This window comes from Corylus avellana, chromosome ca3, assembly GCF_901000735.1.
Source record: "Corylus avellana chromosome ca3, CavTom2PMs-1.0".
Lineage (NCBI taxonomy): Eukaryota > Viridiplantae > Streptophyta > Magnoliopsida > Fagales > Betulaceae > Corylus > Corylus avellana.
The window spans coordinates 30980793-30998996 of NC_081543.1; the positions used below are offsets into that span (position 1 = coordinate 30980793).

Sequence of the window (18204 nt, forward strand, 5' to 3'; positions counted from 1 at the left end):
TAGAGAAAATGTCGGAGAAAACGAGCATCCCCAGCTGGCAAGTGCATAAATTAATGGAACAGGAAAGCCTTGACACCAGCAATAATATCGGGCGGTGTTGTCTTGGAGCTGAGCTGCTATAATACAGATTCATCTCTCTCTCTCTCTCTTTCATCTTTTTACATTGAAAGTCTAAACTGGTTTCATCTTTTCTTAGAAAACAGCAAAAGAGAAAGTGATTTTTAGATGCTCTCTCTACTGTTTGAAAAAAGAACAAACATATATCAAATTTGAACAATTGAACCAAATCATTATATTAAGTTGCTTCCAAGAATTACAAACCCAAAAATTTCATATTAACCAATAATGTAGAACAAAAAAAAAAAAAAATCAATACCAAGGTGGGAAAAAAGAATCATTCACATATGAATGCAGATACCAGAAATCCAGCAAGAGCTGCGATGAAGATTGGGAAGCTTAGTGAAGGCGAAGAAGAAGAAGAAGAAGAGAGAGAAGAGGAAGGCGGTTGTGGGATTGAGCCAAAAACAGTGGGGTAAGAGGGTGAAATTCCCGGACCATAGGAAGGAGAATCTGCAGACCCATTACCAGAAAACGCAGAAATGTGGAGCTTCTGCTTCTTTTCGCAGTTCCCTTGCTTTCCACTGGTGAAGTAGAATTCCCCATGTGCGGTAATGTTGAAGAGAGAATTTCCATTGTTCATGTACAAGATTGGATCTTTAAGGTTGCAGCTGTTGAAGGATTCTTCCGTGACTTGTATCAGTGAATCTTGGCTTGGTGGGTATAAAAACACTGAAATATATAGAAAAAAGAAAACGAACCCAGAAATCAGAAGCCATAGCTGCATACAGAGAGAGGAAGACGATGATGATGATCGGAAACTTACAGAGGGAATCTCCGATCTTGATTGTGTGATATTTGGACCATTTGGTGTAGACTTGTGGATTTGCTGAAGTGGGGATTCCCCAGGCGTCTAAATCTCCGACCTTGTATTGGTAGCACAAGACATTGGTTTGCAGTAACACGAGGAACTGAAAAGCCAACAAGAAGAAGTACATCGTACTTCTGAGATTCGCCATCTTAGAGCTTCTCTCACGCTCTCTCTCTCTCTCTCTCTCTCTCTTTCTCAAATTTAAGAGCCTGAGAGCCAAAGAGTCTTATTGGCTCGAGTGTCCCCAGGCTGTGATTGTTTAGCAAGAAGGATCGAATGAGATTTACCTGAATGCCCCTCTTCCTAGACTTGAGTTCATTACTCCAATTTTTGACACCCGGTTATAGTCGTGGGGTTTGACCTGATACGGGATAGGGTTGATCAATATAATCTTATGTTCATATCTCGACATAACCCAAATTCGACACACGACATAAGAGTTGACAAGTTTTGACACTGACTTGCGAATCCAACACGATTTCAATACGAAATTATTAAATTATGGTTAAAAAGTCTAGCCCCTTTAATTAAATTGGTCGAGTTATGGTTAACGTATATAGTCTTATACATATGCTTCGACACAACTCGATCTTAACACATGAACAGAAAATGTCACCCCTTACTTGAGTTATGTTCTGGTTATTTTACTTGGCGAAAAATGTTACATCTATAACCATTTTACAACTTGTTAATGCGTATCAGTATGTGATTAGAGGACATTACTTTTTTTTTTGAGTGGCTGACTTGGATCTAATCGCATACATGTAAGTCTTCAAGTTGTAAAAGAGTAGTAAATATAACACTTACTCTTAATAGGCATAAGATGATAAAACCCATTCAATGAGAGAAGAAAAATGTTGTACCCCACCGTTTATTTGAATCACATATAAGATCTCAAATTATTTTTTCACCGCAGGCAAGTCAAATTCTATTTAAATTTAAATTAAACTTTTTTAAAAAAAAAATAAAAAATAAAAGCCTTGGGACAAAGAGGAACATTTAACTGAATAATGTCACATGGGCCAGTTGGATAGTCTCATGCATGAGTGCAACTCAAAATAGGCAGATGAGCTTGGACAGTTGGTGGGAAGGAGAGTTGGGGTGTTTTCTGAAATACTATTAGTTACATGATTGACTCCCATAATATCATCATCATCATCATGTGGAGAAGACAAGGGATAGCGGTGCAACCTGTCCCCCCTCACATGGTTGGTTTTTCTGATATTTAATCTTCTTTCTTAAATTTTGAAGGAAAAAAACCAGTATGGACTGGAAAGCGACCGACCTTAAATTTCATCCACAAACTTGTATATTGCTTCATCTCATTTATCTTCCCGTGGAATTATTTTGGTCATCTATTAGTCCTCTTGTTGTTTAGGGGATTTGATTTATTTAAAAGCCATTAATTACTGTTGTTGGGCATGGCAACTCCGCTAGGCCTAACAACCCGTATGCCCGCCAACTTAGCAGAGGGGCCAAACTTAAAGCTCGTCTTTTATAAAAAACTCACCAAAACAGTTCACTGATTGGAATATTTAAAAGAGCTAAGACTCATTATAAAATACACTCTTTTCAAAATCAAACATAGGTACTCTCTCTCTTTTCGAAACTCTCTATTCAGTTTTTATTTCACACAAAAGACTAACTTAACTATCGGAGTGTGCTTCACTCGATGCCTATTTGAGGGGTGCTTGAGCGAAGCAACGCCTGTTTTTGACGGTGAAAATATAGAAGGAAAATGATTTTTATATGAATTCAAGATCCTAGCCAATTTTCATCCCAATTTGGTTCAAATATCAGCTTTCTTAGGTCGATTGTGAGAGCTCAAGCTTGACTAAGGTAGTAAGGTACAATACCATCTCAATGGTGTGCAAACAATGGCTGAAGTAAATGCAAAGAGGTTGTTCATGAGCCAAAAAACAAAATGGTCATAAACCAAATTCAAAGCCCCAGTGTCGGGTCCTCTTAACTCTTTCCTTTTTCTTCTTGTTTAATTTACAAAGACTAGTCACTTTTAAAATCAAAAGAAGAATCACCACAAAAATAGCAATTGAATTTTCGAACAATGTGGCCCATTTCATATAGCTTTTTATAAGAGTTGAGTGGAATGCGGATGCTAATAGGAGGCCGAAAGGGTTCACAGAAGTTGGCCCCGCACCATGTGGCAAAATGGGGCCCCTCCTAATGCATTCCCATCTCACCCCAGCTAAGGCTCTCCATCTTCTTTGTTCCACATCCTCCTTACTTATTTGTTCTTATGTTTCTCAGTTGTTCTTTTCTTTGGTTTCTTGTATCCTTCTTACTCACATGCTGAATTCCTGTGATGTCTATTTATCCAGTGAAATAAATATGACAGTTGTAAAAGGACTTCGTTTTGGAGTTTTTTTTTTTCAAAAAAAATATGGTGCGACTGAAAAAAAAAATGAATAGAAAAAGAAAAAAAAAATGTGAAATTACAAAAATCGAAGCTATCATTACATATTATGGCAAACAACTTAAATTTTGAAATACCAGAGCGTTTGCAGTACCAGTTTACAGTAATTGCAGAAGACAAGATCTAAAAGCACTAACTATATAATTCTTTTACCTAATCTCTTTTATGTTAATGGCCACCACCTGGTTGTTCCCTTGAAAATCTTTATGCCTTCTTAGCAAGGACTCGATCAACATTCCCCCTTTCCTTATCAATCCAAACAGCAACCAGATTGCACTCCAACAATTCACAATAGAACAATGTGGATGGTTTTTAACCTTCAAACTTCCAAAGGTTATTCTTCTTCCAAATCAATCAGACATTTAATGACTCTTCTTCCGCAGACCTCTCCAGTGCTGTCCAGTCTTGTGGTTCTACAATCAAATACATATTGATAAATGATCATGTCAATAAAAACCCAGGGTTAAATGAAGCCCCCCCAAATCACAAAGTTACAACTTCTAGGAGCAACTGTGATACATATTTAATACTTAAAACAACTTATGTTTTTTGCTTTCTAAACAAAGAAGTAAATCGTGGGAATCTAATACAAATTGCAGAACTTACTTGACTTTTGGCTCTCTACAATCGTCATGAGCCGCCTCTGCAGTATTGCAGCCACAAAGAGAAAAATCGAGCACATTCCAAACATGATGGTCATGGGAAACCCATCAACCTTCAAAAGGGAAAGTATACAAACAAACTCTTAGTAATAGAGAGAAGGCTACTCATAGCAAATGGTGCATTCATTGTCCAATCCCATGCTGTACATCAAATCTCATAAAAGAGCAATAGTGTCACTCACATTGTACAGCACAATGCAGACAAAGATGTTTAGAGGAATGCGAAAGAAGTTCATGATTGTGCTCCTTGCCTCCTCAGGAATGTATTGGGACCTCATCTTCATGATAGATGGCCAGAATATCCCCACACAGGCCTCAAACGCGCAGAAGCCAACAACCAGAATACACCCCGAAAAGGAGATACTTCCACCTTTCACTTTGGAAGGTGCTATCAAGAACTGTTCAGAATTCCCCAAAAAATTAATAATACCAAGCAGTGTTTCCACTGTTAACCAGTTCTTAGCAAAGGAAAATATTTGAATTTATATATACATATTAAGAAATTAGAGGAAACAAAATTTTACAACATACACTGGTAATAATGGGGAGCAGGAGGGATGCTGAGGAGATGACAAAAACAATCTGCATGTAGCTCTCAACTTTGGGAGATGATTGAGCCATCAGTCGAGATGCGATAGAGCTTCCCAACATTGAAGACAACATGAACGTTGCAAATATGAAACCATGCGGAATGTCCTCACCATTTGGGCTTAGAGCAGGAGTCCAGAGGAACACAAAGGTGTACATTGACCCTTCAAATAGGGATTGTATGGCACCCAGCAATGCGATTTTCTCATCTGATCCCATGTGAAATGTAAACATTGAATGAACTTCCAAAGAGAGAAATAGATAGAGAAAACAGAAATACGTGGGTAGACCAAAATGGAAGTCTCTTGATTATATTTCTACTTTTTTGTTCAGAATGACGGTGATTAACCAAAACGGATCAACTTTTGGCAGTTAAAATTCCCAGATGGTTTCCAATAGTGAGTCTGGACCCTCTATGCACAGGAAAAGGAACCAAGGGAAACGTATAGTGACAAGTTGCATTATTGCTCCACTAATCTTTATCTAATTTATTAATCTTTCTATCCACTCACAATATATGGATTGTAATTTGATAGTCTAGAAAATTATCCGTGCTAGCTTTCGGATCTAATGAAGGTAATTTTTTCATAAAAGATCAAGCATTAATATAGAATCAAGACAGAAGTTTAGGGATTCACCAGAAGCAATAGCCACAGCAGCACCCTTGAACTGGGTAAGCAAGTCCTTGTTTTCTGAAGGGTCTCCATAGTTTTCACTCCAAGATGACATTATAATCGCCATGCCAATTGCCAGAAAGCATGCAGCAGCATCAAATGGAGAAACAGGGCCAAGTCCCAGAGTATCAACAAGTAGATTTCCAAACAACCCAGATACAATAGCTACCAGACCATTGCCAAGAAATATTGCCTTCGAGAATGTTATTGAAAGCCATTGCTGCTCAAAACCCCTCTGCAAATATCAACAGGGATCGTAATAAGTTACAAAAACAACATATAAGAGCAGGGAAATTTGAAATAAAAATCCACAGCATCAGTTGAAACCCATGGCATTTGTCATGTAGTAATTGGTAGGTCTCACATTCCCTACCGGAGAGGATTTCCATGGAAAACCCAACAGATTGCCATATGCTTATATAAAAACTAGGAAGTAACGGCAGGGGATGACATCATTGACCTCATCAAAGAGAGGTTCAACCACCTAGAATGTGCAGATTATGGAACATATAAATCATCAGAACTGATGGGAATATGTTAATCCATGAAATTGCTCAAGCATATGCCAATCAAGATTATTGCAACATAAACAGACATTAAAACCTGTTATTAATTTGATCTGCAGAACTTAATTCATCAGCAGAGTAGTGATGCACCTTATTGTGTTCTGCGACAAGCCAAGACTCAAAAGCTGAAAAGAGTAGAGAAGTGGCAATTCCACCCAATATGCGCCCCACCATTAAAACTTTGTACTGAGGAGAATGTTTGGTGATGCAGCTTAGAATATAGGTTATGCAGTAAGTAATAGATGCCCTCTTCCGACCCCTGGATTTGGCAGGTGATGAATTAAAAAATAATAATTTGATCAAAAACAAATAAAAAGAGATCAAAATATGAAATCTTACTGTTTATCAGCTAGAGATCCAACAATTGTCCCAAACAACATAGAGGATCCAAACCCAGCAATGAAGAGGTGCCCAATATCCCTCTTTCCAAACCCATACTGACTGTAAAGGTAGTAAACATATGGACCCTGCAGCCAATCCCCGGCTATTGCCGCAATCAATTTAATTAGATTCAGGAAAACATGGAAAATGTCAGAGATCTAAACACTGTCAATTCGAGCAGTTCTTAAAAATTGAGACAACTATTGATCAGCAATTGTTTTCCCTAGAATATACGTGGTAAATATCATTACAGCCAACAGATCTTGGCACCACACAACAAGGAAATAATTTATGAAAGTATTAATTAGTGTAAATTAACATGAATAAGCGCCACAAGGCAGAAGCAACAACAAATCAATGGCGAAGGGTTGGTCCTGATATAAAGACAAGCGGATCATACTGACACTCGGAACAAACATCATGCTAATTTATATGATTACTACCCAAAACATTAATGCCACATTTGATAGCTGAAACACTATACACCATGGGGAAAAAAAAACGAAGGAAACATGATAGTGAATTTCTAGTTCTACTCTACATATATGAAACCAAAAGCAAACTTTCTTACTAGTTGGGTTCTTAGTTCTCCATCGGAGAATTTAATCTTTGATTTTATGTTCTTTTTCATTCTGATCCTTCACTTTCTCATCAACCAAACAGGTGAAATCACAATTCAATGCCAACCCCCCTCCCCGAGCACAAACATTTGCAAGGCAATCCAAAACATATACGAGATCCAAATAAACAAACAGCATTGACTCACCCACTAATCACCGTTGAAAACCCCACTAATCCGTAACAAACCCACATGAACAAACATGAGGAACGCCCACATTACACTAAATTTAGCTTGAACAAACAAAACCCAGATGAGATATTAAGGAAAGACGCCAGATCTAACGCGTACCCATCATGAGAGAGTAAACAAGGAGGTAATTGTTCTTAAATGCATTGAAAGCAGAGGGGGTGTTGATCCGATCTTTGCTGGATTTGCTCAGCTCCAATGCTGCCACCACCGCCGAGAGACCACCGAACACCAAGAAGTAGAAGAGCTCCATTCTCGGCCTCGCAGATCAATCTCAGAGAGAGAGAGAGAGAGACAGAGTGAGTGTGTATGAAGAGGAAAACTAGAAAAGGGTGGTGTTGTTAAAAGGACGTTGTCAATGTCATTTTCGTGATTTATGAGTGGGGATTTTCATTTTTTGTGAAAATCGGAGGGCTAAATTGTCCCACGGTTTCATGATTTCCCGGGGATTCCATTTTACATAATTATATTTGTCCATTTTCCACAATTAAAAAGTAAAATTTTCCACTTATTTGCTTAATTTGGTCAATGGGTGGAATTTCTATACTTTTTAGAATATATTCTTTCTTTTCATAGAATATTTTATTTTATTTTCATAGTAAGATTTATGTTTTTCCAATTTTTCTAATGTATTTTAGAATTTATTTGGGTTTCTTGTTCATTATTTATTACATTTCCATAAATAGAGACCTATGTAATAATTTAAATAAATTCAACAAATATAAGAGACAGTGAATATACAAGATGTAGTCCATATGTATCTTTCCGCTTTCGTTCTTTTTTCTTTTTCTTTCATGCTATATTATTTTATATTTTATTTATATTTCAACCGTTATTAGGAATTGGGAATGTGGAAATACTAGGTTTTCTTTCTTTATTTTTCAAATAGGATCCACAATTTGTTATAAGCATTCGATTATTCTCTAAGAATGAGATATAAATTTGAGAATGCAATAATATAATTCCTCGTTGTTTGATCTATTAGACTTGTTCATCGCAGTTTGTAAGATAAAAAGGGGATAGAAAATGGACCCGAAACAACTCTCTCTAAGAAACTCTGAAAAATAGTTGTATATAATTTCGGGAGAGTGCACGACACTATTTATCACTATTTATTTATTCTTTACCCAACGAGTTGCATATACTTAACGTGATGCATGACTCTCATATCAAATAATATAAACTTTGGATAGAAACTCATATTTGAAACCGGCTTGTAAGAAAATGGTACCAAAAAACTTATACACATATAGTTAAGATTATATTTAATCCATATGAAGAGTAATGCTACATACTCAAATCACATCACACTAACCGGTGGTGGTGGTTTAATGGTTTCAAAAAAATTCTCATAAGGTCTAGGCATATATTAAGATATGGATTCGAGTATCTGCAATGGAGAATCACTCACAGAAGCCTGATGGTTCAATGGTCTCAAGAAAATCCCCACAAGGTCCAAGCATATACTAGAGCGTGGGTTCGAATCTTCACTATAGAGAATCACTCACACAAGCTTGATTAGTATTAACAACCTTAGGAATCCATTGATGCCCTGATAAGGCTGGGTGAAGCAATGGCTCAATTGGTTTTTTTTTAATCTAATAGCTCAATTGGTCTTGAGAGAGCACATGCAGTTTTCGCCATATAAGTCTTTCTTAAGCAATTCTCTGCAAGTAAATGCTACCATGATAACCTAGATAAAGTAGCCACAGTTGGTCGCCCTCTTTGTCCGGCTCATAATTATCTCATAAGGAATTTTATATAGAGTTATGATTTTTAAGACGTAAAGGTCAAAACAGCAAAAGATATTGCATGAGAATTTAAAGGTATTAAACAGTTTGAGGTCCCTGTGATTTATTGTAACGTGTAAAAGAGGGAAGCAAATTTTGACATGTAATAGTCTTGTTAGAAGCAATTCAAAATTGCTTACCATCAAGGTGATGGTTCAATGACGCAAGAAAATTTTTAAGTAGTTAGGACATGTATTAGGGTGTGGAGTCGAATTTTCGCAATGAAAAATTTTTATATATGTCTAATTAATATTAGTCGTCTTGAATTTCCACTGATGCTTTGGTGGGGCTGGGTTAGAATATGGCTTAGTCGAACTTAAAAGAGCGCCTGTGGTTTCTACCGTCTAGGCCCCTCATGTGCGATGTTACTATGGTCACGCTCGGTTAGAATATCCACAATTAATTTCCCCATCCTATCCTTTTAATTAGAAAAAAAAAAAAAAAAAAAATCAAAACTGCTTTAATGTCAAGAGATAAGAGACACATAGAGTCCAGAGACATGTCAAAGGCAAAAGAAACTTATAGCCTTTATAGGCCATCTGACCAATCTATTATCTATATGCATAAAGAAATAACACTTTTGCTTGGAGATAAAAGAGATAAAATTTTACAATCTTCGTCAAGGAGCCCCGCCCTGCATAAGAGCTTCTTATGTCAGTCAATGGTAAAACAAATGTTAAAAATCAATTAAGGCCACTTAGCTTTCAGTTAAATTCTTACATCATGTTCTTACCTAAGCTCTTCAAAACGTAAGAGAGAGAGATGAAGGGTTTTTTTTTTTTTTTTTTGGCACTTGTTGGAATCTAGGTAATTAAACACTTGGAAAGCTTTCAACCGTTGCATTTTTACTAAATTTATGAAGTTTTATAAATGTCGGAAAATTTTATAAACGATGCATGCATTTTAAATACTTCCTTCTGCATTTTGAAAATCACGATGAATGACACTATCTACATGTCGTATTATTTTTAAGAATGATATGATTTCCACAATCATGTCTATGAATTTTTATGAAAATGCTATGATATATATGTTTACAATGATTCATGAAAGATTTATGCACAAATGATGAAGAGCTCAACGTTAATATTATGTATTATGATATTTATGAAGTTTATGCACAAAGTTTATAAGCTCAATGATGTCACGTTTATGAAAGATGCATGTGCATTAGCTATGTATTATGATATTTATGAAGTTTATGCACAAAGTTTATAAGCTCAATGATGTTACGTTTATGAAAGATGCATGTACATTAGCTAGGTTCCCATGGCACCATTATGATGATGTTATGACCGGTGCCGGGCATGTTATGAGCTCACTATGATGTTAATGATATATGGATAGCATGGCAACAACACTTTATTGTACGTGTGAGCTATCAGCTATAGAGTGACCTTCACTTAGGGAAGCACTCACTTTAGCAACCCTCTTGCGGCCATAAAATTGAGCTTACAAACGGTCCTTTGGGACAAGCCAACCTACACCACTCATGGTGTAAGAAATGCAATAATGGCTCAATGGGTAAACATGTTACACAAGAATGATGTTCTTGAAAAATGGAAGGAAGTTTAATTACGGAAGATGGAGAGCGTGATAGATAGATTTGATTATTTTACAACTTCTGATGATTAAATAGAATTATAAATTATGTTTCAAGTTTATTTTATTTTATTATTTTTTTTTATGACTTGTAAATCATATTATCATGCATGCAAATGTTTTAGCATACGTTTCTTTCTCTCAATTTTTTCTACCGATGATATTGATTAGAGTGTAGGAAGGCTGGAGTAATCAGAAGACAAGGGTCATGACAATAATTTAAAAAGTGCTCGGTGGCACATAAAGTAATTAATGAAATTTTTATTGCTCTCAATATAATGAAGAGCTGATTCTTTTTTTTTTTTTTTTTTTTTTTTGTAATATGTATTATCATCTCAGCCTTGGTTGCTTATCAAATTGGGGCGTGTTAGTGGCAATGTCGATCAGCTTTTATTTTAAACTGAAACAATTAAAGTATTAATGAGTACTGCCATATCAGCCTCCCACCCTTTTTGTTTTTTTTTTTGAAAAAATTTTATATTCATTCATTGATAAAAGGTCACGAGCAAGAGCACTTACAAGTAGAGCAAAAAGCTCTGAAAGCAAATCATAACTGAAGCTAAAGTTACATACGTCAACAACATACCAATCAACCATTACAAAACATCCGCTAACCCATGGCTGCTCATCAAGTTTAAAAACAGATCTGCACCAAACAGACACCTTCTAATGTATAGGTAGCGCTTATTCATTGGCCTTGAGAGTAAAAAACCGCCAATCTGAAACTCTTCCTCCTCGACCCGATAGCCACGATATCGTTCACATCCACAACACAAGGATCTAGACCAAAGCAGCAACGAGCAGATCAAAAAGAGGACATAGCCTTATTACAAACAAAAAACATGAACGAAAAACGTACAGGAAAATAAATGAATAAAATAGAAATACAAGCAAAAATAGGGAAAAAACGGAAATACAGGGAAAAAAACAAGAAAAAAACACTAAGCGGATAACGACAGCCAAGAGGAAGCTGATCGCGTGCTGGCTGGAAACTGACGCTGAAGGTGGTGTTGCAAGTTCATCACGGTGGGGACACAAGAAAGACCCGACAATAGACGGTGGGCGGCAAAGCGAGCACAGAGGAGATCGGCGGCTCACACAAAACAAACTGTGGGAGTAAAGTATTTAGTATTACTCTATCAAATGAGTAATGCTACATATTAAACTCTCATTTCACTTTCATTTCATTGAGTTGATGTCTAACTGTCGATTAACAATTAGATCTGTCTTTACTAAAAAAATAAAAAATAAAAAAATTCAAGAGCTAATAAACACCGTCACATTGGACCTTTAAAATGTAAGATCTTTTATTTATTTATTTATTTTTTTTATTTTATTTTTATTTTTATGAAAAATGGATACTTCATTCCAATAAAAGATCAATAACAAATCACAGAGGGGGAATTGATCCTTCCCTCCTGACAATACCACAGATACTTGGTGGAGTCACCTCCACTCAGGTTGAATCTATGACATGGGTTGTAGCTTATTTAGCTAGTACATGTGCATCAATATTTGCCTCTCTAGCTACATAAGTAAAAGATCCCTACTCCCGATTTTGCAATTCAACTCGGATTCCCTCCACAATATGCCCATAGCTACTTTGTCGTGGACTTTCATCATTAACTGCTTGGACAACCTGCAGTGAATCTCCTTCAAATATAATCTTTCAATAACCATGTTCCTTACCGAAAAGTACAGCATAGGTAGCAGCAAGAGCTTCGGTAGTAGTGGGATCAGCAACAACATTCTTTGTAATACTTCGCCTCACTACGAAGACCCCTTATGAGTTTTGGACAACACAACCCAGCCTGATCCTCCCATTCCGATGGTCCACCGTGGCGTCCCAATTAATTTTAACAGAGTTCACCGGAGGTGGTTGCCACAGAGCAGAATCACCTTTCTGAGCTTGCCTCGTCTCATGTTCATCCACCATATTCGCCCTCTGGAAATCTTCTATAGCAGCGCCCACCTCTCTCATAATCTGGTTGGGATGGACAAATGGTTCTCCATGAATCACAGCATTTCTACGTAACCATAGGCGCCTGCCAGTCACCGCAAACCTCTCCACATCAAAACGGTCACACCGTTTGACTATGTCTTCAAAGATGTTGAAGAAGTTTGTTCCACCACAACACCTTTTCTGGAATTTGATCGACCCACATCCCCAAACACCATTTGCTGGAGGACAATTCCAAAGTACATGAGCCACATTTTCTTCCTCCAGTCCACAAAGAGGACACGCACTATCTTGCACCACTCCCTTACGCCTGAGATGTCCTTTAGTCGAGAGTAGATTATTTAGTGCTCTCCACAAAAACATTTTGACCATATTCGGGACCTGCAATTGCCACCATACCTTCCAAACATCCTTCTTATTGTGCTATTCTGATGCTTCACACCCTTGCCTAGCATTGTATTCCAGCTCCAAGTGGTATGCACTCCTAATAGAGAAAACCCCATTAGGAGTGCACCTCCAAATTTGTTTATCAGGCACCTGAATTGGACTTAACGGTATCACGTAAATTACCTTTGCCTCATCTGCAAGAAATATGGTATTCAGGAGTTGGGTATTCCACCCTTTGGTATAAGTTCAACCACTCTTGCATCCTTCCCTAGCAAAGACCTTGGAGACTGGATCATGAAAGAAATCGGGGTTGGTATCCACCGATCACCCCACACCTTAATATCTCGTCCATTCCCCACCCTCCAAATAAGCCCTTGCTTGAGGGTCAACTGGGCTGCCATAATGCTTCTCCAAGCAAAGGAGGGCCGATTCCCCAACTTTGCCTCCAGGATCATCTTCGAATGGTAATATTTTGCTCCAATTATACGTGCAACCAAAGAAGTTGGATTTTGAAGCAACCTCCAGATTTGTTTTGCTAGCAATGCCTTATTAAAAGATACCAAATCCCCAAAACCCAAACCCCCATCCACCTTAGAACGCCCATAAGCTCCCAATTCATCCAAGGAATTTTTTTTTTTATTCTCTTTGTAGCCCCACCAAAACCGCTGCATAATACTATGTATCTCCTTACATAATATATGTGGGAGTTGGAATACACTCATGCAATAAGTGGGAATAGCTTGTGCAACTGCTTTTATCAAAATCTTCTTCCCTGCTTGACACAAAAACTTATTCTTCTAATTATGTAAGCAATTTCACACCCTATCCTTGATGCTCTTGAAAGCCTGCATTCTTGATTTCCTCACCAAAGTTGGGAGCCTCAAATATTTATCATAATGTTGGGTTGCACATATCCCTGATAATTGGGAGATCTTCAGCCGTTTTTCAGGGCTAGTATTACGATTGAAAAAAATTGAAGTCTTTTCCATATTTATTTTTTGACCTGAGGCAGCCTCATATTTTTCAAGAAGTCTCAAAATTCTCCTCCACTCTACCGAATTTGCTTTGCAAAATAAGAGACTGTCATTTGCAAAGAACAGATGACTAAGCCTTGGCCCGAATTTGGATGTAGGCACCCTTGTGATAGTACCATTTTGTTCAGCTAAAGAGAGAAGTGAACTCAAGCCTTCTGCACAAAGAATGAAAATATATGGGGATAATGGGTCCCCTTGCCGGATACCACAAGTTGGTTTGATAGAACCAACCAGCTGACCATTCACCAAGATAGCATAGGAGACAGTACATACACACCCCATGATGAGATCGGTCCATCTAGCCAAAAAACCCATCTTCCACATGATTGCTTCTAGGAAAGCCTACTTCACCCTATCATATGCCTTACTCATATCCAATTTGATCCTCATAAAACCCACCTTACTCCATATAAGGGTGTGCATGGAATGAAGTGTTTCATACACCGCCAATACATTATCCGATATCAGCCTACCCGGGATAAAAACACTTTGGCTCTCCAAAATAACAAAGGGAAAAGCCCTTTTGAGACGGTTAGCCAACACTTTTGAGATAAGCTTATAAGTCACGTTACAAAGACTAATAGGCCTGAAATCAGAAACATTGCTACGAGCTGTTTTTTTAGGGATTAAAGCAATATGAGTTTCATTGATAGAGGCGTCCATCTTCAAGCAATTAAGGAAATGTAAAACTGTACTACATACCTCAGGGCCAACAATTGCCTAATTTTGTTGATAAAACCTAGCTGAGAATCTGTTCGGCCTCGGGGCTTTTAGAGGTGCCATTTGGAGCAAAGCTTGGTACACTTCGTCTGCAGTGAAAACATCCTCCAATTGTGTGTTCATCTCCGGGGTAACCTTACATGTAATTGCACGTATACATTCTGCAATATTATTGGGCCCAGCCATAGCAAATAAATCTTTGTAAAACCCAACAAAGGCCTGCTCAATAGTTTCTTGAGAAGTACATAACCGGCCTTTAAAATGTAAGATCTTAATCAATATCTTAAAGCACCAGTAGCTTTCCTAAGTGTAGGTAACACTTTTACAATGACAGAAATTTATACCTCAATAAAGGCACATTAAATTTAGTCTAAGTTAGTAAAGTGCTATTAATGAGGTTAAGAATTTAATGTGTATTTTAAATGTTTATAGACACTTGACACTATTTTACATGGGTTGGAGGATATTTCCTCTAGATTGGTTTGTAGGGAATTTCTGTCATTTTGATAATGAGGCATAAATTTCAACGCATTGTACATTTAAGTTAATTAGTATCAACTGATATTATTTTAATTACTATTGAATAAGATATAAGAATATATTATTATGTGACCTACTTAATAAGAAATTTTGCATAATCTATTTGGATTTTGGGGTGGTCCAACTATTCTCACCTAATTACACGGCATATACTCATAAATCACAATCGATACAAACTAGGCTCAGTTAGGGTATTAAAGTTTTTTCTCTCTAGGCGGCGATCAACCCTAGAGCAGAAGAAGTTTTTTCCAGGCTGTTCTGACGGCAGTGGAAGGAGTCACGAACTGTACACATTGAGTTTGGAATGGCTGAAGACCTTTCTTGGATGTGGGAAAATTTTTCCCTTCAATATGAGGAGGATGTTGAAATGGAAATCCAACAGCAGGCATGGGAGGTAGGTACTCATCAGGGGAAGTCATGCCTGGTGGGAAAGCTGATTGCGGATAGGCTGGTGAGTAAGGAGATTATACGATCCACACTTCTACGTGTTTGGAAGCCGTCGGGGACACCCATCTTCAAAGTCTTGGGTGATAACTTGTTTCTGGTGGATTTTGAATCGGAACAAGATAAGAGGAGAGTGTTGGAAGGAAAACCATGGGTTGTTGAAGGGAGCCTGTTCACGGTCGAGGATTACGACGGGATGACCCCACCATCGAAATACCTTTTTGAGAAGGCGGCGTTCTGGGTCCGCATTTACGATCTCCCACTGGCATGCATGAGTTTCACTGTGGGCAACCAAATTGGCTCATCGATGGGGCAAGTACTAGAGGTGGATGTTGATGAAGGAGGGATGGGATGGGGCGAATGTCTACGAGTCAAGATCATGCTTGACTTGTAAAAACCTCTCGAGAGAGGCAGAAAATTGAAAATAAATGGGTCTTCCGTGCTAATCACTTTCCAATACGAAAAACTACCAAATTTCTGCTTTCGGTGTGGCGTAATCAAACATGGGGGAACGGGGTGCCCGGAGAGAAATGATGCCAGATCAAAGAATGCTACAATCCAATATTGGCCATGGCTAAGGGCTTAATCGCCAAGTCGCAAGTATGGAGGAAGATCGGGTCCGCTACCGGATAGAGGGAATTAGCCCCAACATGGTGTAGATGATAGCTTTGAAAGGTTTAATCAGAGCAAAGGGCAGAATTCAGGCAGATAGCAAACCCCAGGTGTTGTGCCAAATACTACATAAATTAATAGATAATAATTAGTACGTTTTAACTCGCAAGTGCACAAGATCAAAATAATAGTATAGTGCAACAAGTTCGAGATTGATCCCATGAGGCTTGTGATATCATTTACAATTAATTAAAAGGGGGAACTTCACTTACCCCCCTATACTTTCGTGCTTTTTGCAGACACCCTCCCATTGTTCAAAACCTCTCACTTTGATGTATCCAACTTTCGTTTCCTTTCACTATGCCCCTTCCGTTAGGATTTTAAAATGGTGGAAAATTACAATCGTGCCCTTATGTTTTACTAAAAAAAATTTAGGGGTAGAAAGGTCTTTTACACTGCAAAAGCTAACGGTAGGGGGTATTTGAAAGGAAACGAAAGTTTGATACACCAAAGTGAGAGGTTTTGAACAATGGGGGGTGTCTGCAAAAAGCGCGAAAGTATAGGGGGGTAAGTGAAGTTTCCCCTAATTAAAAATATCAACTTGTCACTGAATTGATATTGTGACAAAGAAATAAAAAGATCTAAAGATAAATGAAAAGGTAAAGGTAAGGTTTTGATATCCACCACTAATCATACTTAGATAATATAACAATATGCCAATACTTTGATCATGTTATGCATATCTAATGTTTGTCAACCTAAGGGCATGACATATACTCCTTAAGCTATAGATTTTCCTAAGCAACGAGTTAGGCATGGCGTATACTCTAACTCTTTTCTTTTCTAACAGATTTAGCATGGTGTATACTAAGTTGTTCCTTAGGAAAGCATATACTCTATGGAAATCAACAAACACATGAGGCCTAGGGCATGGGCGTATACTCCCGATTCCCCATGTTGATTAACCCAAGAACCGTAGTGTGGATTCTTTTGTTACTTTTATTAAACCTAGGACTTGGCCATCCAAATTGATTTAACTAACTAGTCTATACCACATGCATATGTTGATCAAGCACACACATATGAGAAATTCATGCAAGCAGATATTAATCAAGTTAAATAGTACAACAAGATCATTACTAAGGCGCCAACATTGAAATATTAACTAAACATAACTAGGACTTTTATCTAATCCTACTAAATAAATTAGCTACACATAAAGTTGATGTTAAACATCTTCATAAAAGAAAAGAAAAGAAAAGAATAAACCTCAAACTTAAACTAGAAGAGCTCCAATTCTTCTCTTTCTAAAAGTCTCCTTCTAATTGTTTACCTATTCTAGACACTTTAAGGGTCTATTTATAGGCTTTAAAAGTCCTTGACAAACTAGTCAACCTAAGAATTTTGTAGGGTTTCAAAACCTATTACAATTAGGAGTTGAAAAACCCTAATATGGAAATATTAGCATTCTGGCCGCCACTTGATATGTCCTTTGCGCACGGGTGCGATCGATCGCAACCCGTGTGCGCTCGATCGCACATGGCTGCTTCACACTTTGTCTTCTCTGGTACTGCGCTCGATCGTAGTGTCAGGGGCTCCAACTTTTCCCATTTTCTTTCTTTGAGCTCAAATCTTCCAGATTTACTTCATTTTCTTCCAAAAGCCTACAAAAGTGTGGAAAACACAAAAATGAATTAAAATGACCTAATTAACTAAAACCAAAGGATTAAAATATGCAAGTTAAGGGCTGAAAATATGAATATTTTAGTACTTAACACCAAGGAGGAAACGACCTCCCAACAGAAGCTCCGATGAGGGTGGCGAGTCTTCCGGTATGCCGGTGAGAAGGGATGGGAATTCTATGGAAAGCGAATTAAGGTGCCAGCCCTTTCCTTCCAAGGAACACTCGCCCATTACGAAAAAAAAGTAAGGGAAGTAAAGAGCCGAGATATGGGGGATGTGAATCATGGAGACGTTGAAAAATCTCCAGAGATAATGGCGCAGGAAAATGCTGGGATTGGGGAGACAGAAGATGTGACAATCCTGAGTCCCTTTAGAGTATTTTTAGTTGACT

The 18204-nt window shown here is 37.8% G+C and overlaps 3 protein-coding genes across 3 annotated transcripts; all 3 read right to left on the reverse strand.

Annotated features, from left to right (window-relative positions):
• Positions 1-331: 331 nt before the first annotated feature.
• LOC132176250 (early nodulin-like protein 8) lies at positions 332-1128 on the reverse strand. The gene is made up of 2 exons (XM_059588400.1): positions 884-1128; positions 332-789 (listed from the first exon to the last, which is right to left on the reverse strand). The coding sequence occupies exons 1-2, from the start codon at positions 1074-1076 to the stop codon at positions 395-397; spliced, it is 588 nt and encodes a 195-aa protein (XP_059444383.1). The 5' UTR covers positions 1077-1128; the 3' UTR covers positions 332-394.
• Positions 1129-3381: 2253 nt separating this feature from the next.
• On the reverse strand, positions 3382-7359 carry LOC132174837 (uncharacterized). Its single transcript, XM_059586531.1, has 8 exons — positions 7144-7359; positions 6192-6336; positions 5943-6111; positions 5251-5521; positions 4556-4821; positions 4207-4422; positions 3969-4077; positions 3382-3775 (listed from the first exon to the last, which is right to left on the reverse strand). Exons 1-8 carry the CDS (start codon positions 7292-7294, stop codon positions 3717-3719), a joined length of 1386 nt encoding a protein of 461 aa, XP_059442514.1. The 5' UTR covers positions 7295-7359; the 3' UTR covers positions 3382-3716.
• A 4857-nt stretch (positions 7360-12216) lies between these two features.
• Positions 12217-12765, reverse strand: LOC132174416 (uncharacterized). The gene has a single exon (XM_059586077.1). The coding sequence runs from the start codon at positions 12763-12765 to the stop codon at positions 12217-12219; it is 549 nt and encodes a 182-aa protein (XP_059442060.1).
• Positions 12766-18204: the final 5439 nt, after the last annotated feature.

What these genes read in the sequence shown, in the direction of transcription:
- LOC132176250 (XM_059588400.1), bottom strand. Translation starts at nt 1,076, where the DNA reads ATGGCGAATCTCAGAAGTACGATGTACTTCTTCTTGTTGGCTTTTCAG. An exon ending in CAAGATCGGAGATTCCCTCT is followed by an intron (nt 790 to 883) that starts GTAAGTTTCCGA and finishes TATATATTTCAG; the next exon opens with TGTTTTTATACCCACCAAGC.
- LOC132174837 (XM_059586531.1), bottom strand. Translation starts at nt 7,294, where the DNA reads ATGGAGCTCTTCTACTTCTTGGTGTTCGGTGGTCTCTCGGCGGTGGTG. An exon ending in TTGTCGCAGAACACAATAAG is followed by an intron (nt 5,522 to 5,942) that starts GTGCATCACTAC and finishes TGATATTTGCAG; the next exon opens with AGGGGTTTTGAGCAGCAATG. An exon ending in TGTAGAGAGCCAAAAGTCAA is followed by an intron (nt 3,776 to 3,968) that starts GTAAGTTCTGCA and finishes ATTTGATTGTAG; the next exon opens with AACCACAAGACTGGACAGCA.
- LOC132174416 (XM_059586077.1), bottom strand. Translation starts at nt 12,765, where the DNA reads ATGGTCAAAATGTTTTTGTGGAGAGCACTAAATAATCTACTCTCGACT.